Source organism: Cucurbita maxima, unplaced genomic scaffold (genome assembly GCF_002738345.1).
Source record: "Cucurbita maxima cultivar Rimu unplaced genomic scaffold, Cmax_1.0 Cma_Scf00003, whole genome shotgun sequence".
NCBI classification, from domain to species: Eukaryota; Viridiplantae; Streptophyta; class Magnoliopsida; order Cucurbitales; family Cucurbitaceae; genus Cucurbita; species Cucurbita maxima.
The window spans coordinates 5,106,327-5,122,442 of NW_019272019.1; the positions used below are offsets into that span (position 1 = coordinate 5,106,327).

General features: G+C 35.2%; 5 protein-coding genes across 10 annotated transcripts in view; 1 reads left to right on the plus strand and 4 right to left on the minus strand.

The window, feature by feature from the left end:
- Positions 1 to 321, minus strand: part of LOC111476643 (probable carboxylesterase 17) — a 1,742-nt gene extending 1,421 nt beyond the window's left edge. Inside the window, exon 1 of the mRNA XM_023120411.1 lies at positions 37 to 321. Coding sequence (XP_022976179.1) covers positions 37 to 58 — 22 coding nt within the window. The 5' untranslated portion in view covers positions 59 to 321. The remainder of the gene's footprint in view (positions 1 to 36) is intronic.
- A 195-nt stretch (positions 322 to 516) lies between these two features.
- On the minus strand, positions 517 to 3,718 carry LOC111476670. The gene is made up of 5 exons (XM_023120446.1): positions 3,534 to 3,718; positions 3,162 to 3,275; positions 1,480 to 1,559; positions 1,212 to 1,336; positions 517 to 895 (listed from the first exon to the last, which is right to left on the minus strand). The coding sequence occupies exons 1-5, from the start codon at positions 3,584 to 3,586 to the stop codon at positions 824 to 826; spliced, it is 444 nt and encodes a 147-aa protein (XP_022976214.1). The 5' UTR covers positions 3,587 to 3,718; the 3' UTR covers positions 517 to 823.
- A 2,014-nt stretch (positions 3,719 to 5,732) lies between these two features.
- Positions 5,733 to 7,581, minus strand: LOC111476664 (ethylene-responsive transcription factor SHINE 2). Of its 6 annotated transcripts, none has more exons than XM_023120433.1 (3): positions 7,300 to 7,580; positions 6,974 to 7,057; positions 5,734 to 6,431 (listed from the first exon to the last, which is right to left on the minus strand). In XM_023120433.1, exons 1-3 carry the CDS (start codon positions 7,308 to 7,310, stop codon positions 5,933 to 5,935), a joined length of 594 nt encoding a protein of 197 aa, XP_022976201.1. In that variant the 5' UTR covers positions 7,311 to 7,580; the 3' UTR covers positions 5,734 to 5,932. The 6 variants fall into 6 exon arrangements, with proteins under 6 accessions (XP_022976206.1, XP_022976201.1, XP_022976204.1 ...); XM_023120436.1 differs by having other exon boundaries at positions 7,308 to 7,579; XM_023120435.1 differs by having other exon boundaries at positions 6,974 to 7,088; positions 7,308 to 7,579.
- Positions 7,582 to 9,571: 1,990 nt separating this feature from the next.
- Positions 9,572 to 12,764, plus strand: LOC111476613 (EIN3-binding F-box protein 1-like). The gene is made up of 2 exons (XM_023120364.1): positions 9,572 to 9,842; positions 10,496 to 12,764. Exons 1-2 carry the CDS (start codon positions 9,818 to 9,820, stop codon positions 12,391 to 12,393), a joined length of 1,923 nt encoding a protein of 640 aa, XP_022976132.1. The 5' UTR covers positions 9,572 to 9,817; the 3' UTR covers positions 12,394 to 12,764.
- A 573-nt stretch (positions 12,765 to 13,337) lies between these two features.
- LOC111476626 (protein WVD2-like 5) overlaps positions 13,338 to 16,116 on the minus strand; it is a 5,504-nt gene continuing 2,725 nt past the window's right edge. Inside the window, exons 4-9 of the mRNA XM_023120388.1 lie at positions 16,001 to 16,032; positions 15,772 to 15,843; positions 15,428 to 15,527; positions 15,252 to 15,323; positions 15,067 to 15,177; positions 13,338 to 14,193 (exon numbers count right to left, since the gene is read on the minus strand). Coding sequence (XP_022976156.1) covers positions 13,618 to 14,193; positions 15,067 to 15,177; positions 15,252 to 15,323; positions 15,428 to 15,527; positions 15,772 to 15,843; positions 16,001 to 16,032 — 963 coding nt within the window. The 3' untranslated portion in view covers positions 13,338 to 13,617. The remainder of the gene's footprint in view (positions 14,194 to 15,066; positions 15,178 to 15,251; positions 15,324 to 15,427; positions 15,528 to 15,771; positions 15,844 to 16,000; positions 16,033 to 16,116) is intronic.

Below are 16,116 nucleotides of genomic sequence, written 5' to 3' on the forward strand. Positions count from 1 at the left end.
GGGAAAAAAAAAAAAAAAAAAAAAGGAAGGACGCACTTGAATAGATTGACGAGCACATCAAATCGTGTGGTAGTGAGGATTTCAAATCCAAATCCCTCCTCGTCCTCGTCCTTAGTCACTGTCACATCGTTTTAAGTCGAAATTAAATGTAGTCTCGAAATCAATTAAAATTGACAATAATTCTAAATCACGATGGGGAAGCTTCCAAACTTAAATTAAAAAAAACCCCTCTACTTTTTTCATCGGCTCTAACGACCACTAGGTCGGACCAACTTACAAGTACCTCAAACAAACGGACGAAAACAACTATTTAACCCAACTTAATTTAGTTGCTAAGAAAGGAATACGAAATTTTAAATAGACGATAGTCATAGAATATTTAGATTAACTACAATAACTCGAGTCATTGGCCGAGTTATTAGCCAGTTTAAAATGGAGTTGCCCGATAGAAAATATACATATATATATATATAAATAATTACCCAGGGTGCAGAGGGAAGAGATAATATTTTTTTACCATAAAAGAAGTAAAAAAATGCTACTTCAAGCACAACTCTTAAGTTCTCAACTACGAATTCACTTCATAATCCCACTGCATTCTAGGAGAACGAACATGCAAATGTAGTCTGCTTTAAAATCTTGATCCAAACAATTTCTCCAATTCATCACAGCTTTGAGTTCTAACTTAAAAACCGAACGAGTCCGATAAAGATAATATGAAAGCCAAATAGAATAGGGTAGTAGAGTAAACTTATCAATCAAGATGATTATTCCACAGAGCTGAAACGAATGTTGGCATTAGTTGATGCAGCCGTTTCATTAATCAAAACTCATTGGGAGGCTTTAACCTTATCAGCCTCTTGATCCTGTCTTTCTCCGTGTTCTCCAAGATGCCCTTCACAAACATCAAAACAGATCAGTAAGATCTAAAATAGCACAGGCGCAGTCGATATGTAATATTTTTTATATTCTTCGCGATTATGAGATGCCCATAAATTTCTGTTCAGAGAGACATTTTGCAAAGCATTTTCTGTTTTTTTAGAATAGGAAGACCGTGTGTAAAAATCTTTCCTCCTTGAAAATTGCAAATTTCTTGAATTAAAGGTCCAAATGCTTAAAATGTTTATCACTGTATCTGGCTCGATTATGAGCCTTGAGCCTCACAAAACCTACGAGAAAGATTCTGAGTGAGGGAAACAGAAAGGGCATACCGTCCAGACAATTTCATCAAGACACAAACAAATCTTTCCATATTTATCAAGAAACGAGCGCTCAGTTGGAGCTTTGCCACAGGCATCCTTTATCGATGACGTTACTACAAAGATCACTTCTGCCACTTGAAGAAGTGAAAATGAAATTAATACAGAGGAAACATAACACAAGGATCAGGTAAAACAAAAGATTTTTTTAAAAGAAAAAACCCCGCTTGGGAGGTTGGGAATGAGTCCAAAGAAAATGGAAGAATTGTCATTTTCTTACAAGCTAATTCATCATATTCGTCCTTCCCAACAACATAAACTGCAACATCACCAAGCACGGTGTAAACAATATATACAGACCTGTTACAAAAAGATAAACTTTGATAAATTGAACAGGTAAAACCAGCTACAGTAAAACAATCCATTGAGTAGTGCCACAAAATAGACGGGGACTGATTGATCTAATGTACGAGTAATGCTTTCATCATTATAAAGGGGGAAGATTTACTTTTATTCAAGCCACTGGCTAACCTTGTTATTTAAGATTCCCTTATAAGCAGGGCAGTCTATTGATGATTAAGGGGGGAAAATGGAATTATCGAAGTGAATGTCCAAATATTTATAGGGATGTATTTTATTTAGCAGTAAAAACATTTATCATTATTAGGTGACCATTTGAGCTAAGAACGCAACCCTTGTTACTTTAGTACTAGTGATTGCAGAAGAAGCTATTTCACTGTTATTCTTTCATACTTCTCGACGAAAGCATGGTTTCACATTAAAAAAAAAAAAATTAGAACAAAAAAAAACTAGCTCGTTGTGGCATAATTTCATCCAAAGTACTCATGGAAAGATGCCTTTGGCAACTTCCAAACACTCTAACGGTAGTTCAAGAAGCCCTTAGAGGTTTGTAGATGTAGCTCGCTACTTTGTTTTTTTGGACAAGAAACAAAGGTGTAGCTTACTACCTCCCTCTTAGGTGGAAGAAGGATGAAAAGTAGATCTTGGAAGGACAATTAAATAAATGAATACTCAGACCATAACAAATTAACTGGAAGTAAAATGTTGGATCTTTTTTAAGTTCAAAATATCCCAGGCAGGGGTGAAACTTTATTATTGACATTAAAGTGATAGAAAAGTGGTAGAACAGATTTCTCTTCAATCAATGTTCAAAGGTTTTAATCCATCTTCAAGACCTTACTTTGTAGGTTGGAGGCAATTCCAAGGTTTGATAACCAAGAGGCTTTTAAAATAGATGGAACTTAACAAAGAGTCTGTTATTTGTGAAGCCAATGATTGGCAGAGTGGACACCATTGACATTATACATTAAGCGAGGAAGTTGCCAGATTCTGTCCCAATTGATTTATGTTACGCAGGAATAATAATTGATTCAAGGGTACCGAATCATGTTCAACGACTTCTTCAAAGAATGGGCAAATCCTTACTACATTTGGTTTATATAGACGCTGTCACTTGAATACCAAAGACTTCATCATTCAAATCAGCTTGTCCCTAGTTTCTTTCATTCTCTCAACTGTTTAAAATATAAGGAAATTTTAGTTTCAGGAAACCCTTTCAACAACTCAAAATCAATGCAATTTTTGGTTAGTTTACTTTAAAACATTAAATATACTTCCTTTATTCCTGATTTAAGGATCAAGGATTCATATGTTGCAGTAATCCAATAATGGAGTATTAAACATGCAAAAACTAACGTCAAGGCGGCACCTTATATATTATTGTGTATTGGCTTCATAAGAATCACAACAGTAATACACTATAACAATAATCGCGCAAAGAAACTTCGTCCATTTCCCTTGCGCGTATGAAAATGTTACGGTCGGGTCCTTATATTTTATGAGATCAAAATACTGAGGGATGAAGCTAAGTTTCAAGTATAATGCATCACTGCGAGGTATTCAGAATTGCTTCTAAAGAAATGATTGGAAGATTTCACTCACTTGTGTGAAGCAACAAAGAGCTCTTCATTTTTTGCACCTTTGAGATTATCTGCTCCTAGCTTCACTAGAAAGGATCGCCAATGCAATCGCTCCTCTGCCGGAACTCCATGGAACCTAATAAACAAATAAAAATCACGATCGACCGTTCAATCGCATGAAATTAGAGTATGCCAGACACTGCAATCCGCGTTATGCAGCATTGTTTCACTCCTAAAAACTAAATTATTCTCAAGCCAATTCCAACTCTAATTGGAGTAAATCTGAAGCTAACCGCACATTTCATACAATAATAAAAGCAGTCGACAAACAAAACTACAAAAAAAAAGGTTCAATCGATCAAGCCACACGGCGTAAGGGAAAAGAAAATAGTACCGTTCAACGAGAATGTTGCCGACAGAGTTGGCGATCAGCACAGCCAGCAACATGCCTAATCTTTCGCCGCCTGCTTCAACTCTTCGATCGGAATTTCTGAAGGAAAAAATCTCTCTACTCGACGCCTGGGAACAAATCTTACAATCCCAGATTTTCGCTCGCGCCTTTTTCCCCCTTTTTCCCTCAAGTCCGCAATTAGGGCTCGTATGGAAACAGATATAGTGGAATCCGATCCGAGAATTATAATAGCGTATCCACGTCGAGGTCAGTATAATCCGGACTATGACTTTGACTGTTCTTTTTCTTTTTCTTTTCTTTTTTTCTTAAATATTATTGAAATTAAACAATTTCAAAAAAAAAAAAAAATGTTATAATAATATTATATATTTTATATAAATTAATTTTTCATGTCAACTAAAGATAATCTAGTCGGGACAATATTATATTTCTCATTTTTATTTCTCATCTAATATAAATATATTTTTTTTTTGTTAGATAAATATATACACGTACGTTATATTAAAAAAATATTTAATTAAAGACGTGTAATATTCAAATTTCTATTAGAAATATAGATATTTATTAGGATTTGTTTATATCTTTTAATAAAAATTATATTAAAAATGAATATTTTAAAATAATTATATTTTTAAAAAAGAATAATAAACTAAAAAAATCACCCCACAAATTTCCTCAACATTTGTAAGACCAAAGGAACGTCTTCAGCCATCCATTCCCCTTTAAATCTTGTGGTTCCAATTCAATTTTGATTATATATATATATATATATATATATATATATATTCAAGGTCTAATATAATTATTTTGTTTATAATTCTCTAGTACAATTTAAAAATAAATTAATATTTTAATCATATATTCTTTATGGTCAAAATTGCACATCAAATGTTTGTAATATTAATTTTAAATAATAATAAAATTACAATTTTAACCTTCCAATAAATTCTCTCTTCAAATATGGTTTTAAAAAAATTAAAAACTTTAAGGTATAAATTCATATAAATTTGGAGATAAGAATTGAGCTTTTTTCGTATATTAACATGATCCTATTATAAATGGGTTGAAGCTATTTTATTGGACCAATTAGCTACGCCAATAATTAATTGCATGTCATGTGGGAGCATAAATTGCGACAAACAAATCATTGATCATTTTCCAACTAAATTCCTAAGGTTTCCATCTACCATAAAATATTATAATAAAATTGAAAATGTTAATACTTATGACACCCGAATAAAATGAGGGATATATGAATGAATCAGGATTATACTCGAACAAGAGTGATCCCGGAGAATAGGATGATCGAACTTGTTTTTCGGTGGCTCAATTATATAATTTTTTTAGTCAAACGTGGTTTGCTTAAAGCAATTCTATGTTGGAATGACTCGTGTTAGTCCGCGGAGATAGACTCCACTCTTGAAAAGCAAGGAGTAGGTAACGAAATCATGTCTAGGAGGTGCAGGAGAATGTCAGGGCTATCAAGTGTCGAATCCATATTCTTGATCCTTTTTTCAACTTGATTATCAAGATTAGCTCGATATCATAATGATAGTCTCGTTTAGGAAGTTTGAGTCAACTAAGACTCTTCGCATTGGATCAACGTCTATAATTAATAACACAATAGGGTCGTTCTCTTAGTATCCATTTTTGAAACAAGCAACGATAAAATCAATCATACTTTAAATAATATGATTATGAATGGTCAACAAATTAAGTAGCATTTTTATTAAGTCTTCCCCAAATGTATTGTTTAGTCATATCATATGTACATTTTAATACATTTTTTGTTTCAAAACTTTGACTTGTACATATATTTTGGTCCCTTGGCCAAATTCTCTCACCTACAGCTTTAAATTATTTATCTAATCAAAATATAAGGATGGAATAATTACAAATAAAAAATATATATATTAGGACCAAAATATTATTAAAAAAAAAAAAAAAAACAAAAATATGTTGATCAAGTAAATATTATCAACAATATTTAAAAATTTATTCACAACAAACCTAATTTATTTGATTAAATAAAGGTAAAAAATGGATAAGGAAAATAGTTATAATACATCTAAAATTAACCCAAAAAACTTCAAAATTTATATGAGCTATAATTTAATAGATAAGACATAAATTATCATTTATATGCGAACTTTATTCATTTCTATATATATATATATATGATTAAAATCGACAAAAAAAAAAACAGACAATATTTATAAAAGCTCTCCCTTTATACAGATTTTGAGCTTCCCAAAGTCCCATAAACAGTAAGCACAACAGATATATATATATATATATATACACATAATTAGCCTATTTGTTTTGATCTTATGGGGTTTTATTACTATTGTTACTTTATTTTTAGAGTTGAGATCTTGTACTTAGCTTGAAATTGAAGGAAGAGGGCAGTTCCAATTGAGTAACTCTTCAATCATTTGCATTGCAATTCTGTCTTCTTCATCGATTCCGTTCCGATGGCCATCGGCTTCCTGGCTCGTCGATTCGGGCGATGGCAATGGGGACGGGATCTCCTTCTTCCCTAGCTCAATCCTCATGACCCAATTGGAAGTGGCTCGTGTGCCTGCGCGCTTCTGCCAGACACCGATGTGGGCGTTGTCACTGTCGAGCCGCAGGCATGTCAAGGAAGGAGATGGGTTCTTGCAGCACTTTCTGAGCTTTGTGCTGAGTAGCTCTGAGAGTGCTTTTGGGGTCATTGGAGAAGATCCGTGCCCATGGCCATGGCTGGCTTCTGCAGATTGGTCTTTTGATGCAGGGAAATTGGTCTTGGCGTTTTGGCCATTCATTAAGATGGCTGCTTGATCATACGCTCGTGCTGCATCCTCTGCTGTGTCGAATGTCCCCAGCCACACCCTTCTCTTCCTACAAAGAAATTAACACATGAAACGTATAAGAATGTGGGCTCAAGGTGTAATGTATAGCAGAAATGAGCGTGGTCAATGGCCATAGCCGGCTAGCTTCTTTGTTTACGGCACAACAATGGTGGGTTTCCATTTTTCAGAGCTTTTTTTCTGAACCAACACACACAATCAATGCATACATTTACAGCAGAGGAAATTGTAGTTCACAAATCTACAGAAATATGCATGCCATGGCCACCCAGATTCTTTCAGGCATATCAACAAACACCTTATGGGCACCAAAAAAAAGGGGGTTTTCACAGCATTTTTAACCAATAAACACAATAAATTGATCACAAACATAACGACAATAATGCAGTATACGAGTTTTCAAAAACATATGCCACCAAAGGAGACCAGTTTCTTTCAGGCAAATCATCAAACAGGTTATGGGCAACAGACAGAAAATGGAGGAAACAGAGGACAATCGAACCAATAAACCCAACCAATGGCGCATATATTTATAGCAAAAGAACAACCAACGTAATGTAAGAGTGAATTTACAGCAACGGGTGGCGGATTTCTGACACCCAAGAGCCCCACTGCCGCTGCCTGACTCCTCTGAACTTCCTTGAATAAACCATAACTCTAGAGAGAGAAACACAGAGAATTTCAGAGCCTTCAACAAGAGAGAGATAGAGAAATTAAAAAAAAAAAAAAAACAAAAAAAAACAGGTGAGAGAGTTGAAAAACGTACAGAGAGTAATAATTTCAGCCATTTATATAGAATTGTCGGTGGAAATTGAAAATTATTTGATAGAGAAGAAGAAGAACAACAACAACAACACAATAGTACTTTTTAAATGGGGTTGGCCATTAAAAACTTTCACCTGCTCACCATGAAAGATCCACAGTCGCAGCTTCTTAACAACCAAAATTTAATGAGATTCCGCTCATTTCAAATCTCTCTCCCATTTCTGCAACTTTTCTTCTCTCTCTCCAATGGCAGATCGAAAAGGAACCCCCAAAACTTCTAATCTGTCTGCTATCCAAAAAGAAGGTTTCATTAAATTTTACTTCTGAGCTTTGTGGGAATGGGGAAAGGGAAGAGGAAAATTTGCAGGTTTAGATCATAAAGCGCCATTTATGATCCCAGTGAGGAAGATGGAGTGTTTGAATTGAATAAGAGCCTGTTTCGCTATTAATTAATTATCAAACAAAAAAATAATTAAGCATTTTCTTCTCATTTTATTTATTTATTTTTTTTATTTCAAGTATTTTCTATTTTTGTATAAAAATTACTTAAATTTGGGGAAAAAATCAACACTTTTCTAAAAATTATTGATTTTTCTCATTTTAATTATTTTTCTAAAATCAATAACATTTTCCTCTTATTTTAATTAATTAAGTCCCTAATATTCAATAAATCTTTATAAGTTTAATTTTATATCTAATAAATTTTATAATATTTAAATCTCAATAATTTATTAATTTTAGAAATATCACCAATTTAATTAAAATACGAAAATGAAAAATTGAATCTTGAATCTCTTTTTAACTTATCTAGTAACCAACATCATTTATTTATTTATTTTTAATAATACTTATTATATCTACAGATAAATTTTCTTTATATTATTTATTCCATTTTTGCCCTTTCTTAGTATTTAAATTTTATCTTGGCCTTCTAATTTTGTTTTTTTTTTGTACAATTTATTTCGATATTTATTATTTGGGGTTGAATTAATCAACCTCGAGAGCAATGTAGGATTTCGGTTAGTCAATGACCTTCCATTGACTATCGGAGTTTGATTTTTTTAAGGTTGAAGTGTAATTTTTGTATCTTGTTGCATCGAGTGGATAAGACACTTATTATCGTTTACTCCAAAAAAAATGATGACCCTCGTTGATAGATTGAGGGTTAAAATAGTTGTTAGCATTACTAAATGCTCTGCCACGAGCAAGCATTTTTCAACACGAGAAACTCGAAAAATAGCTAAATCAGAGCTTTACAACGTTGATAAAAAGAGGTATAAATAATAAAAAAAAAATTATTTTTCACTTATATTTGCAATGATATATTAAAAAACTATATATATATATATATATATATATATATCTGTGGTTTGACAATTGACATGCACATCCCCCAGTTTGGGCTGGCCACCATAGCCCAAAAGAAAAACTCCAATGGGCCCATTCTATAATATTTTCCCTTTTTGCCCCTAAAAAATCGTATTAATTGTTTTTATTTTAAATTTTTATTTATTTTTATTTCCATTAATTATTAATTTACAATAAAAACATAAAAAGTTCTAAATTTCTAAATCTAACGTGACATATTTATTTTTTTTATTTACTTGTAGTTACGACCAAAACTTATAAATTATTTTATATTCGTAATGAAAAAAAAATAAAATTAGAAAAAATTTATAAATTATTTTTTTTCTTAATTTATATTTCAATCGACTCTTAATAAATATTTTCCACTTTAATTTGTGTAAATCATAAAATTAAAAAATAAACATTAAATATTAGAAAGAAAAAAAAATAATGATTATGGATAACATAATTTTGACTGTCAACTTGATGATCTGTTCATAATTGTGTGCAATGTACCTTCGCCAACTTGTAAAGCACACAGCTTTAGACGGTAACTCATAAATATTAATTTAATTTTAATATTTACTTTATTATTTCTTTTTAAAACAGTCGTTCTTCGATGAAAACATCAAAACGACACCGTTACTTCTCGGGTTGTTATTGTAACTCATAATTAATTAATTTAAATATTAGAATTAGGATTGAAATAGTTTTAAAAGTACATAAATCCTAATAAATAGTTTAAATAAATATTGGAAGTGTATTAATTAGAATAATATTTCGAGCTAATAGAGATAAATTTATAAATTAAATATATTTAAAAATTTGAAAATAAAAGAAAATATATTTAAAAAAAAAAAAAAAGGAAAAGAAAAACAGAGGCTGGTTTGGGGTTTGTGGTATTCTTTTTTAATTTTAATTATTTTTTATAATTTGGTGGGAGAATATTACGAGGAAAAGCCCACATTGTGAACAAATACATTGCATTTGGGTTTTTATTGGGTGTGTGCGCATGTACCGAAACTCTCTTCAACTTACGATAAAACCTTCTTTCAGGCCGCTCCAGACCTCCTATTTTTCCTCACACTTTCCTCTTTCTTCTTTGATTTTTTTTTTTCCCTATCTGGTAGGGTTCCAACGATCTCCTTCGCCTACGATTTATCTCATGAATTCACATTCTCAGGCTGAATTCGTCTTGCTGTTGTGCTTGATCTTCGTTTTCTCTCTTCTTTTTGCTCTCTTTCGAGGGTTTTTGAGTGCGAATCCGTTTAGATTCCACCCCCTGTGGGTTTTTGAGCCAAACTCATGTCGAAGCTCTTCGCCTATTCCGGTAAGTGGATGATTTTGTATGCTTTGCCTGCTGTGTCATTGAGCTTGTGAATTGGAGTTTCTGTAGATTGTGAGAGGCAGATAGGATAGCTCGTTGAAAGTTTTTGTTTTAAGTGTTTTGTTCTGTGTGGATGTGGAGTGTTATTTGGATGAAATTATGGATTGTAGGGGAAATATTTGAATTATTGGTTTAGTTATGCGGTTTCTCGATTTCGCCAAGTGGCGGGTAATGTTTTGGTATGAATTACGAGGGAGCATGGATGTGGTTTTGTGGTCTTAGGATTGTGGTTTGGGGTTGATCGACCGTTTTATTGTCTCGAACAGGCCAGATGTTATTTTTGGAATCCATCGGTTTGTATCTTTTTCTCGAAAAGAGACATCATACTTTAAGGCGTTTACCTGTTAAATGATAGTTATATTGTTGATCTATGATCCCCATACAGGCCAGGTTTAATTTGATTTACTTTTAAGATTTGAATATTAGAACAAGAGAGCACATCAATAATAAATATTAAACGATCAGACATTAGTTTTGCAAAGATCACTTCCTGCTTTTCTCTTACGATAAATTGTCAATCATTTCATCTATTATGGTCTACGGATTTTAATTGTGAAGTTGATGGTGTTTCTAACTTCCTGTTGTTGAAATTTCAGGCCGTGAAGATTTTTTCCCTGGAGGGTCAATATACCCAAATCCCAAGAACTCAAGTCTATTCTTGTCCCTTCCTCACCACGTTGATGTCTATTTTCCCCCTCGCAAGAGGTCTCGCATGTCTTCTTCCTTTGAGTCTGGTGGAGAAGGGGTTGTATCAAAGGAAAATGTCTCTATTGAAATTCTTCCAGATGAGTGCCTCTTTGAGATTTTCAGACGATTGTCTGGTGATAAAGAACGGAGGGCCTGTGCAGGCGTTTCTAAACGATGGCTTATGCTTATGAGCAACATATCTTGCCACGATTTGATTTCTGAGGATGAGATGGCCACCAAGGAGATTGAAGACATTGAGATTGAGAGTGATGGATATCTGTCAAGGAGCTTGGAAGGGAATAAGGCAACAGATCTCACACTTGCTGCCATTTCTGTTGGAACTGCAAGTCGAGGGGGGTTAGGCAAGCTTGTGATCCGTGGAAATTATCTTGTCAGCAGGGTGACCGACCTTGGACTCGGGGCAATTTCTCATCGGTGTCAATCTCTGAGGGTTCTTTCTTTGTGGAATCTGTCTTCCATTGGAGATGAAGGTCTCTGTGAGATTGCCAAGGTTTCTCACCAGTTGGAGAAACTTGATCTCTGTCAGTGCCCTGCTATTTCTGACATGGCTGTGGTTAAGATAGCTATGAGCTGCCCTAAGTTGACTGATATTTCAATAGAATCTTGTGCCAAAATTGGAAATGCAAGTCTGCGAGCTATTGGGCAGTTCTGCCCCAAGCTCAAGTCCATTATGATTAAAGATTGCCCACTTGTTGGAGATGAAGGAATTGTAAGTTTGTTGTCTCTGAACACATGTGTCATGAACAAGGTGAAGCTTCAAGCTTTGAACGTCTCTGATGTGTCTCTTGCTGTTATTGGGCACTATGGCAAGGCAGTTACCGACGCTGTCCTTACCGATCTTAAAAATGTTAGCGAGAAAGGGTTCTGGGTCATGGGCAATGGTCAGGGACTACAAAACTTGAAGTCACTCACAATTTCCTCCTGCAATGGAGTGACGGACATGGGGATCGAATCTATTGGAAAAGGTTGTCCAAATTTAAAGCACTTGTCTCTAAGAAAGTGCTCTTTCTTATCTGATAAAGGCATGGTCTCTTTTGCAAAAGCTGTAAGGTTGCTTGAGTGCTTGCAATTAGAGGAGTGTCATAGGATTTCTCAACTTGGGTTCTTTGGTATCCTTTTGAACTGCCGTAAAAGTTTGAAAGCTCTTTCTCTCATAAACTGCTTGGGAATTAAGGAAATGAACTCAGAATTGCCTATCTCGGCCTCTAGTGGTTCCTTGCGGTCGTTGACCGTCCGCAACTGCTGTGGTTTTGGCAACAGAAACCTTGCTTTACTCGGCAAGCTGTGTCCCCAGCTGCAGAATGTGGATTTTGGTGGCCTTGTTGGAATTGACGAATGTGGGTTTCTAGCTTGGCTTCAAAACTGTCAGTCGAGTTTAGTGAAGATGGACGTTAGTGGTTGTGTCAACCTGACTGACAAGTTGGTTTCATCCATAATCGAGCGCTATGGTTGGACGCTCGAAATGCTTAATCTCGATGGCTGTAGTAAGATCACCGATGCTTGCTTGACTTCCATTGCAAACAACTGCCCATTACTCAGTGATCTCGATGTCTCGAAGTGTTCGATCACCGATTCAGGGATTGCATCTCTAGCCCGTGCCAAGCAACTGAGTCTACAAGTCTTTTCGGTTGCAGGTTGTTCATCTGTATCGGATAAATGCCTGGCTGACTTGATCAAATTGGGCGAGACTCTTGTGGGTCTGAACATCCAGCACTGTAATGCTATCAGCGGCAGCACTGTTGATCTGCTTGTGGAGAAGCTCTGGAGGTGTGACATTCTTTCATAAATTGATGACATACCGACCCGAGTCGACTGCAAACGGGCACCTGGGTTTGCCCTGCCTCGACGATACCACGTCATAGGTCCATGCTTTTTCCCAGTTTACTTCTTTGGTTCTTTTAGGAGGAGTCAAGTTTCTGAAAGGGTACGCTTATATTTAATGTCATTATAGTGGTTGCTTTAGGCAGTTCAAAAACCACGGTGCCTAGTGTTCCATGGGCTTTGGCCATCACAGCCCTTTTGGGTTGTTTTTTTAATACTTATTGCCAAGCCTTAGTGTTTGAGGTGCCTCTTTCGCCCCCTCCCCCCCCTCATGGGAGAACTGCACGTGTAACCTTGCATGCAATAAAAGCTTCAGAACCTGCCCTATTTGTTGTACGTTTTGCATTTTTCTGTGTACTTCGGTTGAATTACTTTTTTATTTTGAAAATTGTGCCTATTTTAATTCATCTCTAATTTTAGATAAATTTTATTATGGGCGGGGTTTTTTACTTTTTTAAATTAATAAATTTGGCCTTTTCAAAATTAAAAAAATGTACCACGTGTCGTCTTAATATTGTGCCACGTTTGGCATCAATTCCTTGCATACCAAGGAGACGACGAGGTGTGGTCGTAAATCACAATTGCTTGAAATGGCGTTCAGTCCTTTCATCTTTCATTGTCACGTGGAATTCTGAACCACAGATAAGGATAGATCCCTTGTGCAGAGTATTTTCTTTTTAAAAAATATACTTTTTTTAAAATACAATTAAATTACAAAAAAGCAATGACTAGATTTAAAGTCACCACCATAAAAAGATAAGGCATCAAGTAGAGATCATGTTGGCTAAACAAGACTAGAAAAGAAGTTGATTTGCAAAGGTTTCTCAGAGTTGGGAATAATATTTATTTATAATGAAAAAGAGGCAGAAACATAAATTAGATAAAATAAAAAAGAAAAAGAAAAAGAAAAAGAAAAAGAAAAAGGAAAGTTACATACAAATGGCAAATCCCTTTAGTGACGCAACCAGACACCGTTAATGGAAGGAAGCACACACAAAGTGAGGGACAACACTAATTACTGCTTATGGACAGAACACATAGTAATAATGATAATAATAACAATAATAACAATAATAATAATAATACATAATACATAACAATCACAAAGACAAATCTCTTCAGTTCTTAGTGCCAAAATAATTCATTCAGGACTCATACCATTTTTCCCATTTTCAAAATGGCATCCCCATCACGGCGCCACAATGCTCGATGACTGTTTCAGCTCTGCAGCGTCTTCCCCCGAGCTCTGATGATGCTGATCTTGTTCTTCGATCTCCCGCTCTTCGTCCGTCTGGCTCTCTGTTTCACTCGGCTCCGGTGTTGCACCTCCGTTCTCCTCCTGGCTGAGTGAGACCTCTTTGTTTGTTGCATCCAATGGAGCAGTTTCCTCATTGTCTGTCGCAGACTTCTCTGTTGTTGTTATTGCTTCAGTTGAGGCCTGTTTTTCTTCTTTCTTTCCATTTGTAGATACTGCAGGAGGCTTCTCAACGCTTTTCACCTTGGTTGCTGAGGACTTCCCTGCATTTGTTGCGGCACCAGGTATTGTAGTTTTCTCAGAAGGCAGTCTAGGAAGAGACCTTCGTTTCGGCTTGTCTAGACGGGCAGGAGGAGAGACCCCCTTAGAATTGTTATTATTCAGACCCACATTCTCGTCGAGACTTAAGCGATTTGATCGCACATCACCACCTTCATTACTTAAAATTTCTGCCGGGGTTGGGCTCTTCTTTCGGCCAAGCTTGGGAGACTTGGCTCTTGTAGGTGGTATCTACATCAAAAACCATTTGTCAACATTGTGTTTTGATTTCAGCAATAATAATAGGTAGGGGAATAGGTAGGGGTGGAAGATTCGAAACTCCGACGTCTTGAATTATGCTAATTGAGATATGTTTATGTTATAGGAGCTGAGAATTCAAACCTTTGACCTCTTGAATTATGCTAGTTGAGTTAAAGTTATGCTTCTGTAAGCTATTTGTTACCCTTTGCCTACGACTGGAATCCCTCTTTTTTCTGATCTAGTTCTTTCACCACCGCGAACCCTAGTTATTGGGAGAATCCAAGCATTCTCTTTCAAACCCAAGAAAGAGTTCTTAGAGATCTTTTTTTCCTTTTGGAAGATATAGGAGAAAAACAATCAACCTATTGATATTGGAAGAGCAAAAAGATTCTTCCAACTTATCATTTTTGGGTAAGTGAAATTCATAGGTATAAGAATAGGAAGAAAGACTTACTAAATAAATCGATGGTAGAAATTGGGGTTCGAGAATTGATTAAAAAGATCAAAATGGCCAATGGAGCTTCTAAAACACTATTCTACAAGAAAACTTTAGAAATGCCACGAAACTATAATGACGTCATCTAAGACTGTCACGCCAAGAACCTCGGACACATGATATGGAGGGTGATTGACAGCTATCGGCTAGCATGCAAAAGACCTACAGTGTCGACACTATAGTATATATTTTATAAAAGGACAGCGGTAAATTAAGCAAGTGTCCTCAAGAGAGCCATGATTACGATCCAGACTAAGCAACAAAATTACGAGAAATTGTCTCCACAAGTTCATGAGAGAATCAATAAATTTTGAAACCGATATTAATAAATTCCAAACTCAATCTCGTTTTCAGATGCAACATGTTACCTTTTTCAACTCTACTTTGGGAGGAGGTGGTTCCTGATAAAAGCTCGGCATGGGAGTTGCTTTGAAGTTCAAACTCTTTCTGAGCATTTTAATCTCAGCTTCTTGAGTTTCCTGTAACAGAAGGACTTTCTCGTAACATGCGTCAAATGTTGAACAAATTAAAGTGACAATAGACACGTTGATACCTTGGATTTTGCCTGTAATGTGTTCTTTTCTACTTCCTTAGCTTGTATCTTTTCCTCCAGTTTCGAATAGAACTGTCCCGAGTCATATATAAAAATAAAAATTTGAACACAGAAATTGTTGAAGACGACCGGTAAAATACAAAAGGGAGTGCAAGGAAATGAATACAAAAACAGACCTCTTTTCTTTTCTCAGCACGCTCATTGCATCTAAAACTAAAACCGTAGTTAGGAAGTCTCCCAACCCTATTTGGTTTTTCATCCCCTGCTCTTGGACTTCTATAAACAATTCAAGGATAAACTCTCGGATCTAACAAAGAACAAGAAGCTAAATAACGTGAAGCAATGCCTAAAAATATTAGCACATTAATTATCTCAGGAAAATCTATCTAATGGTAAATAAGAAACTCTCGGATCTAACAAAGAACAAGAAGCTAAATAACGTGAAGCAATGCCTAAAAATATTAGCACATTAATTATCTCAGGAAAATCTATCTAATGGTAAATAAGAAACTAAGGATACAAAGAAGATTCTGATTCTTCTTCTGATTTACTAGGATGACCTTTCTTCGAAGTTTTCAGGTAAATACTCTCCCTGCACAGAATCGGTCACAACTTAGTGTTCTTTGGAATCCAAGAAACTCTTTCCATACATAGTGTATGCAAAAATAGATCTCAAATTAGATACAAAACGAAAATATTCTAACCAACCAAGAAGAGATAATAAAATCATAAAAGCAAGCAGAACATACATGGAGCCTTCACCATCAGACTTATCAGCTTGCTGCTTGAAACAGATGGAAAGAATATGAGAAGGGAATCATTAAGCAGAATAAGAAATAATAAAAATTCAAAGGGAAGGGGGGGG

Coding starts and splice junctions, on each gene's coding strand:
- LOC111476664 (XM_023120433.1), bottom strand. Junction 6,432..6,973: donor GAAATCCGCCACCCGTTGCT/GTAAATTCACTC, acceptor ATTTCTTTGTAG/GAAGAGAAGGGTGTGGCTGG.
- LOC111476670 (XM_023120446.1), bottom strand. CDS start 3,586: ATGTTGCTGGCTGTGCTGATCGCCAACTCTGTCGGCAACATTCTCGTT. Junction 3,276..3,533: donor GGCAACATTCTCGTTGAACG/GTACTATTTTCT, acceptor TTTGTTTATTAG/GTTCCATGGAGTTCCGGCAG. Junction 1,560..3,161: donor CTCTTTGTTGCTTCACACAA/GTGAGTGAAATC, acceptor TTTTTGTAACAG/GTCTGTATATATTGTTTACA.
- LOC111476613 (XM_023120364.1), top strand. CDS start 9,818: ATGTCGAAGCTCTTCGCCTATTCCG. Junction 9,843..10,495: donor GAAGCTCTTCGCCTATTCCG/GTAAGTGGATGA, acceptor TTGAAATTTCAG/GCCGTGAAGATTTTTTCCCT.